Source organism: Lampris incognitus, chromosome 18, assembly GCF_029633865.1.
Source record: "Lampris incognitus isolate fLamInc1 chromosome 18, fLamInc1.hap2, whole genome shotgun sequence".
In the NCBI taxonomy this organism is placed as follows: Eukaryota; Metazoa; Chordata; class Actinopteri; order Lampriformes; family Lampridae; genus Lampris; species Lampris incognitus.
The window spans coordinates 7,191,171-7,205,548 of record NC_079228.1 but is presented as its reverse complement, the minus strand read 5'-3'; the positions used below and the strand labels follow the sequence as shown (position 1 = coordinate 7,205,548).

The window sequence follows — 14,378 nt, the reverse complement described above, 5'->3', positions numbered from 1 at the left end:
CAATTTTTGCAGTGTGGCAGGGCACATTATCCTGCTGAAAGAGGCCACTGTCATTACGGAATACCGTTGCCATGAAGGGGTGTCCTTGGTCTGCAACAATGTGTAGGTAGGTGGTACGTGTCAAAGTAACATCCACATGAATGCCAGGACCCAAGGTTTCCCAGCAGAACATCTCCCAGAGCATCACACAGCCTTCGCCGGCTTGCCCTCTTCCCATAGTGCATTCTGGTGCCATTTCTTCCCTAGGTAAATGACGCACACGCACCTGGCCGTCCACATGATGTAAAAGAAAACATTATTCATCAGACCAGGCGACCTTCTTCCATTACTCCATGGTCTAGTTCTGACGCTCACGTGCCCATTGTACGCGCTTTCAGTGGTGGACAGGGGTCATCATGGCTACTCTTACCAGTCTGCGGCTATGTGGGTAGCCCCATACGCAGCACGTTGAGTTGCACCGTGTGTTCTGACACCTGTCTATCATAGCCAGCATTAACTTTTTCAGCAATTTTAGCTATAGTAACTCTTCTATGGGATCGGACCAGACAGCTAGCCTTCACTCCCCATGTGCATCAGTGAGCCTTGGACACCCATGACCCTGTTGCCGGTCTTCCTTGGACCGCTTTTGATAGGCACTGACCACTGCATACCGGGACCACCCCACAAGACCTGTTGTTTTTGAGATTATCTCGCCCAGTCATCTAGCCATCATAATTTGGTCCTTGTCAAAGTTGCTCAGATCCTTATGCTTGCTCATTTTTCCTGCTTCTAACATATTAACTTCAAGACCTGAAGTTTTCATTTGCTACCTGACCTGTCTGTGGTTTTAATGTTTTGGCCATTTGGTGTATATATAATTTATTTATGGGGGGGTTAGTGAGTATCAGGGCCACTATCCAGGATGAAACAAGGAACATCCATGAGTACATCAGAAACAGGGCCCCCCAGGATGAACTCAGGTAGCAGAAGACAGAGTGGAGAGGAAGAAGAAGAGGAGGTATCATGGAAGACTACGCCCCTCCATGGGATGTACCATCAACAGATACAAGACATAGCTGATGACAAGAAATCCTGTTAGTGGCTAGAAAAAGCTGGAATGAAGGACAGCACAGAAGCTCTGCAGCACAAGAACAGGCACTCAGGACCAGATAGATTGAGGCAGGGGTTGACCACACCAGACAAGACCTAAGATGCAGGCTTGTGCAAAGACGCCCCTGAGACAGTCCAGCAGTTAGTAGCAGGGTGTGAAATGCTATCTGGAAAAGCATACACTGAAAGGCATAACCAAATGGCTGGGATACTGTACAGGATGTCTGTGAATGTTCTCATTCATCCAGGTCATGCTTATCCAAAGGAGTTAAATCAAGTGCAATTGGACTTGGTATATATCCGTGAAGATGTTTCGCCTCTCATCCAAGAGACTTCCTCAGTTCATGCCTTTCTGACTAGACCATGCTAGTCTGACTGGCTGGTGATGAGACTCAGAATTTATCCTCTTTGGAGTCGTTGTCAGAGCTATACATGTCCATGGCTCTTTGTGTTCCGATGTTTACTAATGCCCGTCGCTAACAGCCATAGATATGAGTGGCTCTTTTGTGTACCGATGTTTGGCCGCGCCCGTCGTTATCGGAGCTATTGATATGCGTGGCTCTCCTGTGCTCCGATGTCCGGCCGCGCCCGTCGCCATACGAGCTATTGATTTGCATTTGTTTAGCAGCGACGGTCGTTGGGGGTGTTAGTTTCGACTTCATTATTCAATGGTCATGAGAGTCGTTGGAGCCATTAGTGACCAACTGTTGTTCTTGGAGGCTAGGCTTCTTGAGTCTCCTGGGTAGAGATGAAAGGACGGCATTGTAAGTGCGAGATAGGTGGTGTCACAGACCTCCTCCTCTGTTGAGGGATGATTTTTCCAGTTTCGCATAGATGGCCTCCTTCACCCCTCTTTCAAACCATCTATCTTCTCTGTCCAAAATGTGTACGTTGCTGTCCTCGAAGGAGTGTGTCTTCTCCTTTAGGTGTAGATAGACTGCTGAGTCTTGTCCTGAGGAGTTTGGCCTTCTGTGTGGGGCCATCCGTTTGTGTAGTGGTTGTTTGGTTTCTCCTATGTATAGGTCAGTGCAATCCTCATTGCATTGTACAGTATACACCAGATTGCTTTTCCGAATCAACACGTTCCAAAAAAGACCAACCAGGTGAGCGATGAGGAGAAAAGGAACAGAAGGAAGAGCACAGTCATCCCGTATGTTTCTGGGGTCTCCGAGAAACTCCGGAGAATTTTCAACAAAAACCTCATCCCGGTTTACTTCAAACCCAGCAACACACTCCGACAAAGACTGGTTCATCCCAAAGACCATGTACCACGCACCCGGAAAAGCAATCTGGTGTATGCTGTACAATGCAATGAGGATTATACTGACCTATACATAGGAGAAACCAAACAACCACTACACAAACGGATGGCCCCACACAGAAGGCCAAACTCCTCAGGACAAGACTCAGCAGTCTATCTACACCTAAAGGAGAAGACACACTCCTTCGAGGACAGCAACGTACACATTTTGGACAGAGAAGATAGATGGTTTGAAAGAGGGGTGAAGGAGGCCATCTATGCGAAACTGGAAAAATCATCCCTCAACAGAGGAGGAGGTCTGCGACACCACCTATCTCGCACTTACAATGCCGTCCTTTCATCTCTACCCAGGAGACTCAAGAAGCCTAGCCTCCAAGAACAGCAGTTGGTCACTAATGGCTCCAACAACTCCCATGACCACTGAATAATGAAGTCGAAATAAAACCCCCAAGGACCGTCACTGCTAAACAAATGCAAATCAATAGCTCCGATGACGATGGGCGCGGCCGGACATCGGAGCACAGGAGAGCCACGCATGTCAATAGCTCCGATAACGACCAGCGCGGCCAAACATCAGTACATGAAAGAGCCACTCATATCTATGGCTCTGTTAGCGACGGACATTAGTAAACGTCGGAACACAAAGAGCCATGGACATGTATAGCTCTGACAACGACTCCAAAGAGGATAAAGTCTTGAGTCTCATCACCAGCCAGTCAGACTAGCTTGGTCTAGTCAGAAAGGCACGAACTGAGGAAGCCTCTTGGATTAGAGGCGAAATGTCTTCACGGATATATACCAAGTCCAGTTGCACTTGATTTAACTCCTTTGGATACTGTACAGGAATATCTGTACTGAATACAGACTGGAGGTCCCCAAGTCCAAATCGAAGACACCATCAAAGGTGGTTGAGAATGGCAGAGCTAAGCTCCTGTGGGACTTCAGGTTCCAGACTGACAAGCAGGTGCTGGCTAACAAACAAGACATTGTGGTGGTCGACAAGGAACGGAAGACAGCTGTAGTGATCGATGTAGCAATCCCGAGTGACGGCAGCATCAGGACGAAAGATCATGAGAAGCTAGATAGTTTCTGCGACAGTTTCTTAATTGTCTGATTTTTATAGCCATGTCTGTTGTGAATCCAGACCTCTGGTCAAAGACTTTTTGAATCTTATTGACACTTTTAATCTCACTCAGTTGGTGACTGGCCTGACGCATGAGAAGGGTCACACACTGGACCTTGTGTTGGCCTTTGGTTTAAGTGTATGCATCAGTGAAATATGTGACGCACGTATATCGGACCATTTGCCTGTGTTATTTACTGTGATGCTGCCTTGTTCTCGGGTTAAATTGCACGCCCCAGCACGTTCCCTGCGCACAATTAACCCTTTGACGGCGTCTCAGTTTTCTGTTGCTTTTTAAGACTCTACGCTTTACATCCTGGGTGACTCTTGTAATCTCAGTGCTGATGACATTACCACTCTTTAACTCTACCTGCACTGACATACTGGACTTGATTGCTCCTGTTGCAACCAAACGCCCTAAACCAGTGACAGAGCCGTGGCGCAAAGACACCATCCGCGCTCTTAGACACATATAGATGCACTGAGAAAAAGTGGAAGAAAGACAAACTTCAAGTCTCCTTAGGAATTCTAAGAGACTGCTTATCAGAGTACTAGAGAGCCGTTAAATCTGCAAAAACACAGTTTCTACCAAACCTTGTGTCTAACAATTGTCATAGGCCTCATGTTCTTTTTAATACTATTAACTCTTTTATAAATCCATGTGATTCTCCTAGCATTGTGCCAACACCCACGCTCTGTGAAGAATTTCTTAAAAGTTTTTACAGATGAGATCTCTGCTATTAGGGCCTCACCATATTCGGCCTCAGATCCTGCTTTTTATTTTATGTGCCCATCTGTCTTAGAGCAGTTTGAGCCCATGTCCCTCTCCTCTACATCTGAGGTAGTTAACCATTTCAGGCCTTCACATTGCCCCCTTGACAGTATTCCACCTACACTGTTAAAGGATGTTTTTACCACTGTTGGGTCTTGTATTGTAAATTTGATAAACACCTCTCTTCTCTCAGGCTGTGTTCCTGCTGCTTTCAAACATGCTGTAGTGCAGCCCCTCATGAAAAAGAGCAGTCTTGATCCCTCTGTTCTTTCCAATTTAGGCCAATTTCTAAGCTGCATTTTCTTTCAAAAGTCTTAGAGAAAACAGTTTATGTAGAATTACAAACGCACCTAGAAATTAATGGCATTTCTGAAAAGTTCCAGTCTGGCTTCAAATCACATCACGGCACTGAAACAGCCCTTTTAAGAGTTTTTAATGATCTTCTTCTTTATACTATAGACTCTGGGAACTCGTGCTGTTCTGGGGCTGTTGGACCTGACTGCTGCCGTCGACACGGTTGACCATAATATTCTTTTATCATGTCTTGAGCTGTGTATAGGCGTTAAAGGTACTGCCCTAAAATGGTTCAAGTCTTATCTGTCAAATCGAAGCTTTCCTGTCCATATAGACCAATTCTCTTCAGCTGCGGCCCCAACAGTGGGGTCCCTCAAAGCTCAATTTTGGGCCCCATTCTCTTCTCATTGTATATGCTGCCCTTGGGGTCCATTTTTAAAAAAACATATGTCTTTTCATTGTTTTGCGGATGATTTGCAAATCTATCTACCTGTAAAAACAAACAGCAGAGATTCTATACAGGCTTTGCTTAGTTGTTTAAAGGATGTCAAAACATGGATTGAGTTAAACTTCCTGAAACTAAATCAAAATAAGACTGAAATTATTGTATATGGACAACCTGATCTTCTGGTTGGTTATGACAGCACTCTTTACCCTTTAGCCCTTTAGCTTCCTACAGTCACTCTTCTGTTAGGAATCTTGGTGTGATTTTTGACAGCTCTTTTAACTTTAATAAACAAATAAGCTCAGTAGTCAAAACAAGTTTTTTTTTCAATTACGACTTCTGGGAAAAGTAAAGGCGTATCTCCCTCCAAATGATCTTGAAAGGGTAATTCATGCAATTATTTCCTCTCGTTTGGATTATTGTAATTCATTGTAAATTGGTGTAGCTCAGTTGTCACTTCATCGCCTGCAGCTTGCACAAAATGCAGCTGCTTACCTTCTGACAGGAAAGAAACGACGTGATCACATAACGCCTGTACTGGCCTCCCTTCATTGGCTTCCTGTCTGTTTTAGGATCCAGTTTAAGATTTTATTACTTGTTTTTAAGTCTTTAAATGGGCTGGCACCATCTTATTTATCTGAGCTAATACATTATCATACACCAGTCAGAGCACTCAGGTCAACAAACCAGATGCTCCTACAAGTTCCCAGATCCAGGCTTAAAGAACAGGGGTGATAGAGCCTCTGCAGTGGCTGCTGCCCCTGATCTCTGGAACAACTTACCAGTACACATAAGATCTGCTCAGACCCTAGAGACTTTTAAATCTTTGTTAAAGACCTACCTCTTCTCGCCGGAATTCAATTCAAGTTGAGCTTGACACCGTGATTTTATTGTGCAAATATACTTTTACTCTTATGTTTTATTGTTTACATTTTATATTCTTTATTTTATTATGTCTTCTTTACATATATTTTTATATTCATATGTGTCACTTATTTTATATTGTATTTTAAGCTTGTGCAGCACTTTGGTTCAACTGTGGTTGTTTTAAATGTGCTATATAAATAAAGTTGACTTGACTAGAGATATACCAAGGGCTGAGGAAATAACTAGATCAGATGTGGAAGGTGAGATCCAAAGTAGTTCCAGGGGTAATAGGAGCACTAGGGGCTGTGACCCCCCAAACTGGGGGAGTGGCTCCAGCAGATTCCAGGAGCAACATCTGAGGTCTCTATCCAGAAGAGTGTGGTCCGAGGAACAACTGAGATACTGTGCAGAACCCTCAAACTCCCAGGCCTCTGGTAGAGGACCCGAGCTTGAGGAAGACAAACACCAAACACCACCCGAAAAGGGTGAGAGGGAGATTTGTATTTTTATAGGTTTCAGACTCATCATCGAAATGCTCATGCACCAGTCTTGCTTAAGGATCGATTTGAGACTTATTACGTACTAATTAATGTGTTTGCTGATCTATTACTTTGGTCAATGATCAATTTGTCGTTGCCTAATTTTTACAAGGAGGATGGTGGGGATTGCTGTGAGGGGACAGCAGTGGGGTGTACGGTAGCAGTGACAGATGAGTTCAAGGTGGAGGTGGGATTACATCAAGGATCGGCTCTGAGCCCTTTAATGTTTGCAGTGGTGATGGACAGGTGGATGGACGAGATCAGGCAGGAGTCTCCGTGGACTATAATGTTTGCAGATGACATTGTGATCTTTGTGAGAGTAGGGTGCAGGTTGAGGAGAGCCTGGAGAGGTGGAGGTAGGCACTGGTATTTCCCCTGGCAGAAACATTATGGACACTTCCAGCTGCCGCCTCCTGGTCAAATTTAGGTATGGGTTTTGTGTGGTTAAGGTCAGGGTAATGATCTGGGAGGTTGGCCGTTGGCTGTCCCTTCAGGTGGGAGGAGTTGGAGTTGGATTTTTTTTTACTGTGTTTCTACAAAAACTATGACCTCAACTTTGATTACTGACCCTAATATCCTGACTTTGCAAAACTTTCAGACTGTATCAGTAAATCAGGTCTCGAAACCCAGTCCCTATTTTTCAATTTATTTGAGTGGCAAGAAATCCATATTTTAAAATTTGGAACTAATTTTTCTAATTTTCCAACCTAGGCCCATTACCTTATGTTTAGATGTTTAATCAGCCCATTGTATACACCCCCCCGTGCATCCTAGTGAAATTAGAACTTATATTTCATAGAAAAACAGTTGTACATGTGACCATTTTAGTCTTGATATAGAGTCCTGGTATGTATGCATAATAAGAATGCATTGTAAAAACCTGCCGTGCTGATTTCATTGACTAAACTTATTTCCACAGCGGGTCGTTTCATCTTTTGCCTTGCTTCTACTAAATAATTTAGTCCAATCATAAATTCAGTCTGTATTCTGTCTTGATTCTTCACATTTGAAAGCAACACTGCAGGCTGTCAGTCCCTCTCTTAGAACTTCTGTAACTTGACCGTCGCTGTTATTTTGATACACCTCCCATAGAGCCCCTCTTGTGTCTGTTGGCTTGGTTAGTAGATGCTTCGCTCCCTGCTGTGTGCTGTGTTAGTCACTAGGCAGATAAAGTGGTGTAGTTTCTTTGACGTCATTTTTAAATTTGCTTTACTTTTTAATTTAGTGTGCAGCTCAGGTTCTTTCACACCCATATGCAATGCAACACTGTGTGTTTGTGCAAGTGACAGCGGTTTGCAATGTTCTTGTAAACACTTCATGCATGAGTACACCCACAAAGAGTCTGTGGCATTTTTATTTGCATTTTCTGTGCCTATTGTTGATTAAGATCTGGAATTCTGCAGAATGGGTCGTTTTTCTTCTCAGGTACATAACAGCCTTTTAGTAAAATAAAATGTATTTTAGAAATTCTGACCATTTGAAATGTGTCACATCAAGATGGGCCTCCCTCAGTATTTTTCAAAATGTAGGGGGACATCACAATAGCCATTAAGTTTTACAATTTTATCATATGCATGAATGAGAGGGAGGACAGCGTAATGGTGAGGATGGAAGGAGTAGAGGTAACAAAGGTGTATGAGTTTAAATACTTGAGGTCAGCTGTTCAAAGTAACAGGGAGTGCAGAAGAGAGGTGAAGAAGAGAGTGCAGGCAGGGTGAAGTGAGTGGAGAAGAGTGCCAGGAGTGGTTTGTGACAGAAGGGTACCAGCAAGAGTTAAAGGGAAGATTTATAAGATGGTTGTGAGACCAGCTGTTTTGTTTTGTTTTTTGTTTTTGGAATTTCCCCCCTTTTGTCCCCAAATGTATCCGGCCAATTATCCGGCCACTCTTCCGAGCCGTCCCGGTCGCTGCTCCACCCACTCTGCTGATCCGGGGAGGGCTGTAGACTACCACATGCCTCCTCCGATACATGTGGAGTCACTAGCCGCGTCTTTTCACCTGACAGTGAGGCATTTCACCAGGGGGATGTAGCGCATGGGAGGATCACACTTTTCCCCCAGTTCCCCCTCCCCCCGAATAGGCGCCCCAACTGACCAGAGGATGTGCTATTTCAGCAACCGGGACACATACCCACATCTGGCTTCCCACCTCCAGACACGAACAATTGTGTCTGTAGGGACGCCCGACCAAGCCGGAGGTAACACGGGGATTCACACCGGCAATCCCCATGTTGGGAGGCAACGGGATAGACGTGCAACGCCACCTGGATGCCCCGACACCAACTATGTTATATGGTTTGGAGACAGTGGCACTGACGAAAATACAGGAGGTGGAGCTGGAGGTGGCAGAGCTGAAGGTGCTAAGATTTTTATTGGGAGTGACGAAGAAGGAAGGATTAGGAACGAGTATATTGGGGTAGCGTAGTGGTCTATTCTTTTGCCTACCAACACGGGGATCCCGGTTTGAGTCCCCGTGTTGCCTCCGGCTTGGTCGGGCGTCCCTACAAACACAATTGGCCGTGTCTGCGGATGGGAAGCTGGATGTGGGTATGTGTTCTGGTTGCTGCACTAGCGCCTCCTCTGGTCGGTCGGGGCATCTGTTCAGGGGGGAGGGGGAACTGGGGGAAATAGCATGATGCTCCCATGCACTACATCTCCCTGGTGAAACTCCTCACCGTCAGGTGAAAGGAATTGGCTGGTGACTCCACATGTATCGGAGGAGGCATCTGGTAGTCTGCAGCCCTTCCGGATCAGTAGAGCAGGTGTTTTGATAAAGATGTGTATATAGTGACGTTTAGCAGTTCCCTTTCCAAATGACTTTTTCTTTTTTAATCTATGCAAAGACCCCAAAGCTTCGAGAGTGCAGCTTAATGTGACGCAAGGCACTTTTTGGTTGTGTAAGCCCAATGTTTTGACTGTCGAGTAGAAAAACAAGAAACTAGCTTGTAATTAAGATCGTGACTGTGTCAAGTCCCCGGGTCTGTGACTTGCTAGGTTTTACGGTGAGGAAGCTTCATGGGTGCCATGCAGTGAAGAGCTTCAGTGGATATGTAAAGGTAGTGGTTTTAAAAAGTCAAAACCAACCTTGCCTTGCGAGGAAAGCCTTGTGTGCACTTGTATGTGTGAGGAAGAAGGGGGATGCATTTTGTCCCACAGTATTGCAAGGCCTGGTGACCAGGTAGAAGTACTTACATTAGACGTTGCTGTGATCTTACAAACTGAACATGTTCCCTATAATAATATACCTGTAATCCACTGGCTTAATACCAGGGAACCCAGCCCCTCTACCTTTTTTAAATGGATTCTCTTTACATGACCAGGTCTAGGAAAACACAAATTACTACTGCACAGTGCTCCTAAGTTTAAATCTCTTAATTAAGATGGGTCAAATAAATGAAGGCATCATGTACAATGTGCCTATTGGGAAGCCACATTGAAAACAAACAAACTCACAAACTTACTCTACGTACTTTAGTGCATAGTTTATACTTTGTACGTATTGTACTAAGTAAAAAACTTGTTGTGGCTTGCCCATCTATCTTAAATTCAAAAGTTTGGACATGCCTAGATAGAACACAGCCGGCGTGACTTCTCGCTTGGTGATTCTGCAGTTTTTGCTCCTGAAAACTTGTCCAGTTTGGTCTGTTTTGCAGATGCGGTGGCGCCATGTTTGCCTTTGAGATCTCTGCTTCTCATTTTAAAACTCATTCCATTTACTTTTCCACTCCCGCTGTGGGAAGATGGCGGCGCGAATTCACATTTGCGGCGGCCTGACCCAGTACCGTCCATGCAGTGTCTTTGTCCACATCTGTGTTTAAGTTTTGTCTTGATTTGATGGCTGGGAGAGCTGGCGCTGGATCGGCTGGGAGAGCTTGGTCTGCTGTGTGTTGTGGGCCCCGGGACCATGGCCCTGCCTGGAGCTGCGCCCGAGGAGGAGGTAACACTGTGGGCGGTCTGACAGGATACGGAAGCGTGGCAGGCTAAGCTAACTGCTAGCCCATGTAGCCCAACAGTTCCGATAGCACCGAGGGTGGTCTGGTGGCGGCCTTGCCTGGCGTTGACTGTGGTGTTTTTGGCTTCATCGTGTGGAGTGCAGGGAGGGGTGTCGCGGGTGTCTGGCTGGGAGAGCTGATGTTGGATCAGCTGGGGGAGCCTGGTCTGCTGCATCTGGTGGGCCCAAGGACCACGGCCCCTGCCTGGAGCTGCGCCTGAGGAGGCAGCACCGAGGGCGGTCTGACAGGATGCAGAGGCAGGGGAGGCTAAGCTAACTGCTAGCCCATGCAGACTGGCAGTTTTGACAGTCATCCTGGCTGGCGTTCGTTCTCCTGGACAGTGATTTTATTTATTCATTTATTTTTAGTTTGGATATGTGTGTTAGTTTGGATATATGTGTGTTAGTGTGGATATGTGTGTTAGTTTGGATATATGCGTTAGTTTAGATATGTGTGTTAGTGTGGATATGTGTGTTAGTTTAGATATGTGTGTTAGTGTGGATATGTGTGTTAGTTTAGATATGTGTGTTAGTGTGGATATGTGTGTTAGTTTAGATATGTGTGTTAGTGTGGATATGTGTGTTAGTTTAGATATGTGTGTTAGTGTGGATATGTGTGTTTGGATATGTGTGTTAGTGTGGATATGTGTGTTAGTTTAGAAATGTGTGTTAGTGTGGATATGTGTGTTAGTTTGGATATATGTGTGTTAGTGTGGATATGTGTGTTAGTTTAGATATGTGTGTTAGTGTGGATATGTGTGTTAGTTTGGATATATGTGTTAGTTTGGATATGTGTGTTAGTGTGGATATGTGTGTTAGTGTGGATATATGTGTGTTAGTTTGGGTATATGTGTGTTAGTGTGGATATGTGTGTGTTAGTGTGGATATGTGTGTTAGTTTAGATATGTGTGTTAGTGTGGATATATGTGTGTTAGTGTGGATATGTGTGTTAGTTTAGATGTGTGTGTTAGTTTGGATATATGCGTTAGTTTAGATATATGTGTTAGTGTGGATATGTGTGTTAGTGTGGATGTGTGTGTTAGTGTGGATATGTGTGTTAGTGTGGATATGTGTGTTAGTTTAGATGTGTGTGTTAGTTTGGATATATGTGTTAGTGTGGATATGTGTGTTAGTGTGGATATATGTGTGTTAGTTTGGGTATATGTGTGTTAGTGTGGATATGTGTGTGTTAGTGTGGATATGTGTGTTAGTTTAGATATGTGTGTTAGTGTGGATATATGTGTGTTAGTTTAGATGTGTGTGTTAGTTTGGATATATGCGTTAGTTTAGATATATGTGTTAGTGTGGATATGTGTGTTAGTGTGGATATGTGTGTTAGTGTGGATATGTGTGTTAGTGTGGATATGTGTGTTAGTTTCGATATATGTGTTAGTATGTGTGTTCTTGTAGTTTTTGGACATGTTTTTGTCTTTGTGTTGCGCTGCTGTGGGCTGGGGGAAACGGATGTGTTGCGTACATGAAATGAAATGACAAAGTGTTTCCGATTGCCGATATCTGAGTAAAGTGTATTCTTTACACCCTCCCCGGTATTGACAAAGGTGTGGAATTGACCGGTACAGTTGGACCTGGGTCTGATAAAACTGAAAGTCTCGGAAGGTGTGAATATTGTCTCTCCTAAAAACACACGCGCACACACAAGCCCGCATAGGGGAGAACTGTCAGCAGAAACCACAAGCCCTTGACCCAGTTTCTGGCATTTGCTGGAGCCAGGGGTGTTTAGGAGGTATTTTTATCAGGTGTAGGATTGCCTCACTATGACTGCGAGGTAGACCAAGAAATCATAGCATCAGTAAACAGCATCACAGCCCTGTCCTCAAGAGAAGACCGAGGTGGAGGCAGGCTTTTGTCGAGTATTTGCAGTTGAATTGCCTCTGCGCTGGCTCTTTATCTCCGGTCTGGGTGATGGCTGTGGCATTTGTTTTAACGTCCCACGGCTTATCTCTGTTCTCTTTATCTCCGCAGTTGAAAGGCCACAGGTGCGGAGTGTGGGGTCTATCCATCGGACCTCTTCCTTGGGCACCATCACAGGCCCCTACCTCACCGGGCAGTGGCCTCGTGACCCCCATGTGCAAAACCCCTCTTGTATGAAAGATAAATCCACACAGGTAAAAACCATGTCTGCCTCCTGTAAATGTGTACATATAAACACACAAACCGTTTGTACTTGTCAAGTTGTGTTTGGTCCCCTGCAAACATGAATACATGTGTAGTTTTGACAGGGTGGGAAGGATGGGCAGCTGCTTTGAGCGGTGACAATGTGGCACGTTTATCTGTTTATTTATCGGATTTTTTCCCTCTTTTTCTGCCCAATTGTACCCGGCCAATTGCCCCACTCTTCCGAGCCATCCTGGTCTCTGCTCCATCCCCTCTGCCGATCCGGGGAGGGCCGCAGACTACCACGTCTAGTATAGTGTGATCCCCCACGTGCTATGTCCCCCTGGTGAAACCCCTCACCGTCAGGTGAAAAGAAGTGGCTGCTGACTCCACATGAATCAGAGGAGACCTGGTAGTCTGCAGCCCTCCCTGGATCAGCAGAGGGGGTGGAGCAGCGACCGGGACAGTTCGGAAGAGTGAGGTGATTGGCCAGATACAACGGCGGAGAAAAGGGGGGAGGGGATAAAAAAAAGAGATAAGACAACTTGTGTTGCGCTGACTTGACAATTTCTTGGTCAGAGGAAACCTCACAATAAATGTCTTGATGCATGCTCATTAATCCAGGTAGGAAAGTGAAAGAAGGGTGAATCAGTTCCTCTGGATTCTGTCAGTAAATGTTGTATCAGAGGAACTGATTCACCCTTCTCTGACTCACGGTAAATGCCTCTGACAAGCCACGTGTCAGATATTGTGTGGCGCTAGCAACATGGCCACGGTTGTTTCCAGAATGCCGTCGTGTTAGCTGGGTTGGGTTTTAGAGAACGAGTAACCTCCTCTCAACTGTACCCTCTCAATAGTAGTGATGATTTACGTCTTACCCCACTTTATTGTGGGCCTGCGCCCTCAGCAGTAGCTCTCCTCCCTGACCCTCTCACAGTAGGCATCCCAGGTTGTCCACACAGACAGATCTATACATCCCACTTCCTCCCGGCTGTGTGACATTTGCCACCTACGTATACGTGAGCGTTAAGAGACAGTTGACCCCTCTGTTCTGAGTTTTCAGTGTATTATGAACCCGGCTCCTGAGGTGACACACAGGCGTGATGGTGAGGTATGGCTCCCACTTGACCTGCTGCTCCTGCCTGACAGATGAGCCGAACTGTTTGTATATGTCTGTGCCACCGCCGCCGCCATTTCTCTCGTTCCTATTGGACTGCCCCGCCCCTTCCAGTCACCCACACTAAGTTTCTCTTACTGTAAAAGGCATCAGTTGCCCAGGTCCGTGAGCTGTGGGCTAGCAGCCCATGCTAAGCTTGCCAGGTCAAGACGAGCCCCGTTTTAAAGATGGTCTCAAATACATAAGAATATTTCCATTGTCACGTTAGGAAAGGTCAGCAAGGAAGACCTGTGTCCACTTTTGTTTTTTGTTTGTATCCACTTGTCTTTTTTTTTAGTTTTTTCTCCCAAATTGTACCCAGCCAATGACCCCGCTGTTCCAAGTCGTCCCGGTCGCTGCTCCACCCTCTCTGCCGATCGGGGGAGGGCTGCAGACTACCACATGTCTCCTCCCATACATGTGGAGTCACCAGCTGCTTCTTTTCACCTGACAGTGAGGAGTTTCACCAGGGAGACGTAGCGTGTGGGAGGATCACGCTGTTCCCCCCCAGTTACCCCTCCCCCCTTGAACAGGCGCCCCGACCGACCAGAGGAGGCGCTAGTGCAGCGACCAGGACACATACCCATATCTGGCTTCCCACCCACAGACACTGCCAATTGTGTCTGTAGGGACACCCAGCCAAGTCGGAGGTAACACAGGGATTCGAACCGCCGATCCCTGTGTTGATAAGCAACGGAATAACCTACCACGCCAACCAGATGCCCCCC

At 45.7% G+C, this 14,378-nt stretch overlaps 1 protein-coding gene across 2 annotated transcripts in view; it reads left to right on the top strand.

The window, feature by feature from the left end:
* Positions 1 to 14,378, top strand: part of glcci1a (glucocorticoid induced 1a) — a 53,252-nt gene that overhangs the window by 17,757 nt on the left and 21,117 nt on the right. For both annotated transcript variants that reach the window (XM_056298363.1, XM_056298362.1), the window contains one exon: positions 12,363 to 12,505. In XM_056298363.1, the coding sequence (XP_056154338.1) occupies positions 12,363 to 12,505 (143 nt within the window). The remainder of the gene's footprint in view (positions 1 to 12,362; positions 12,506 to 14,378) is intronic.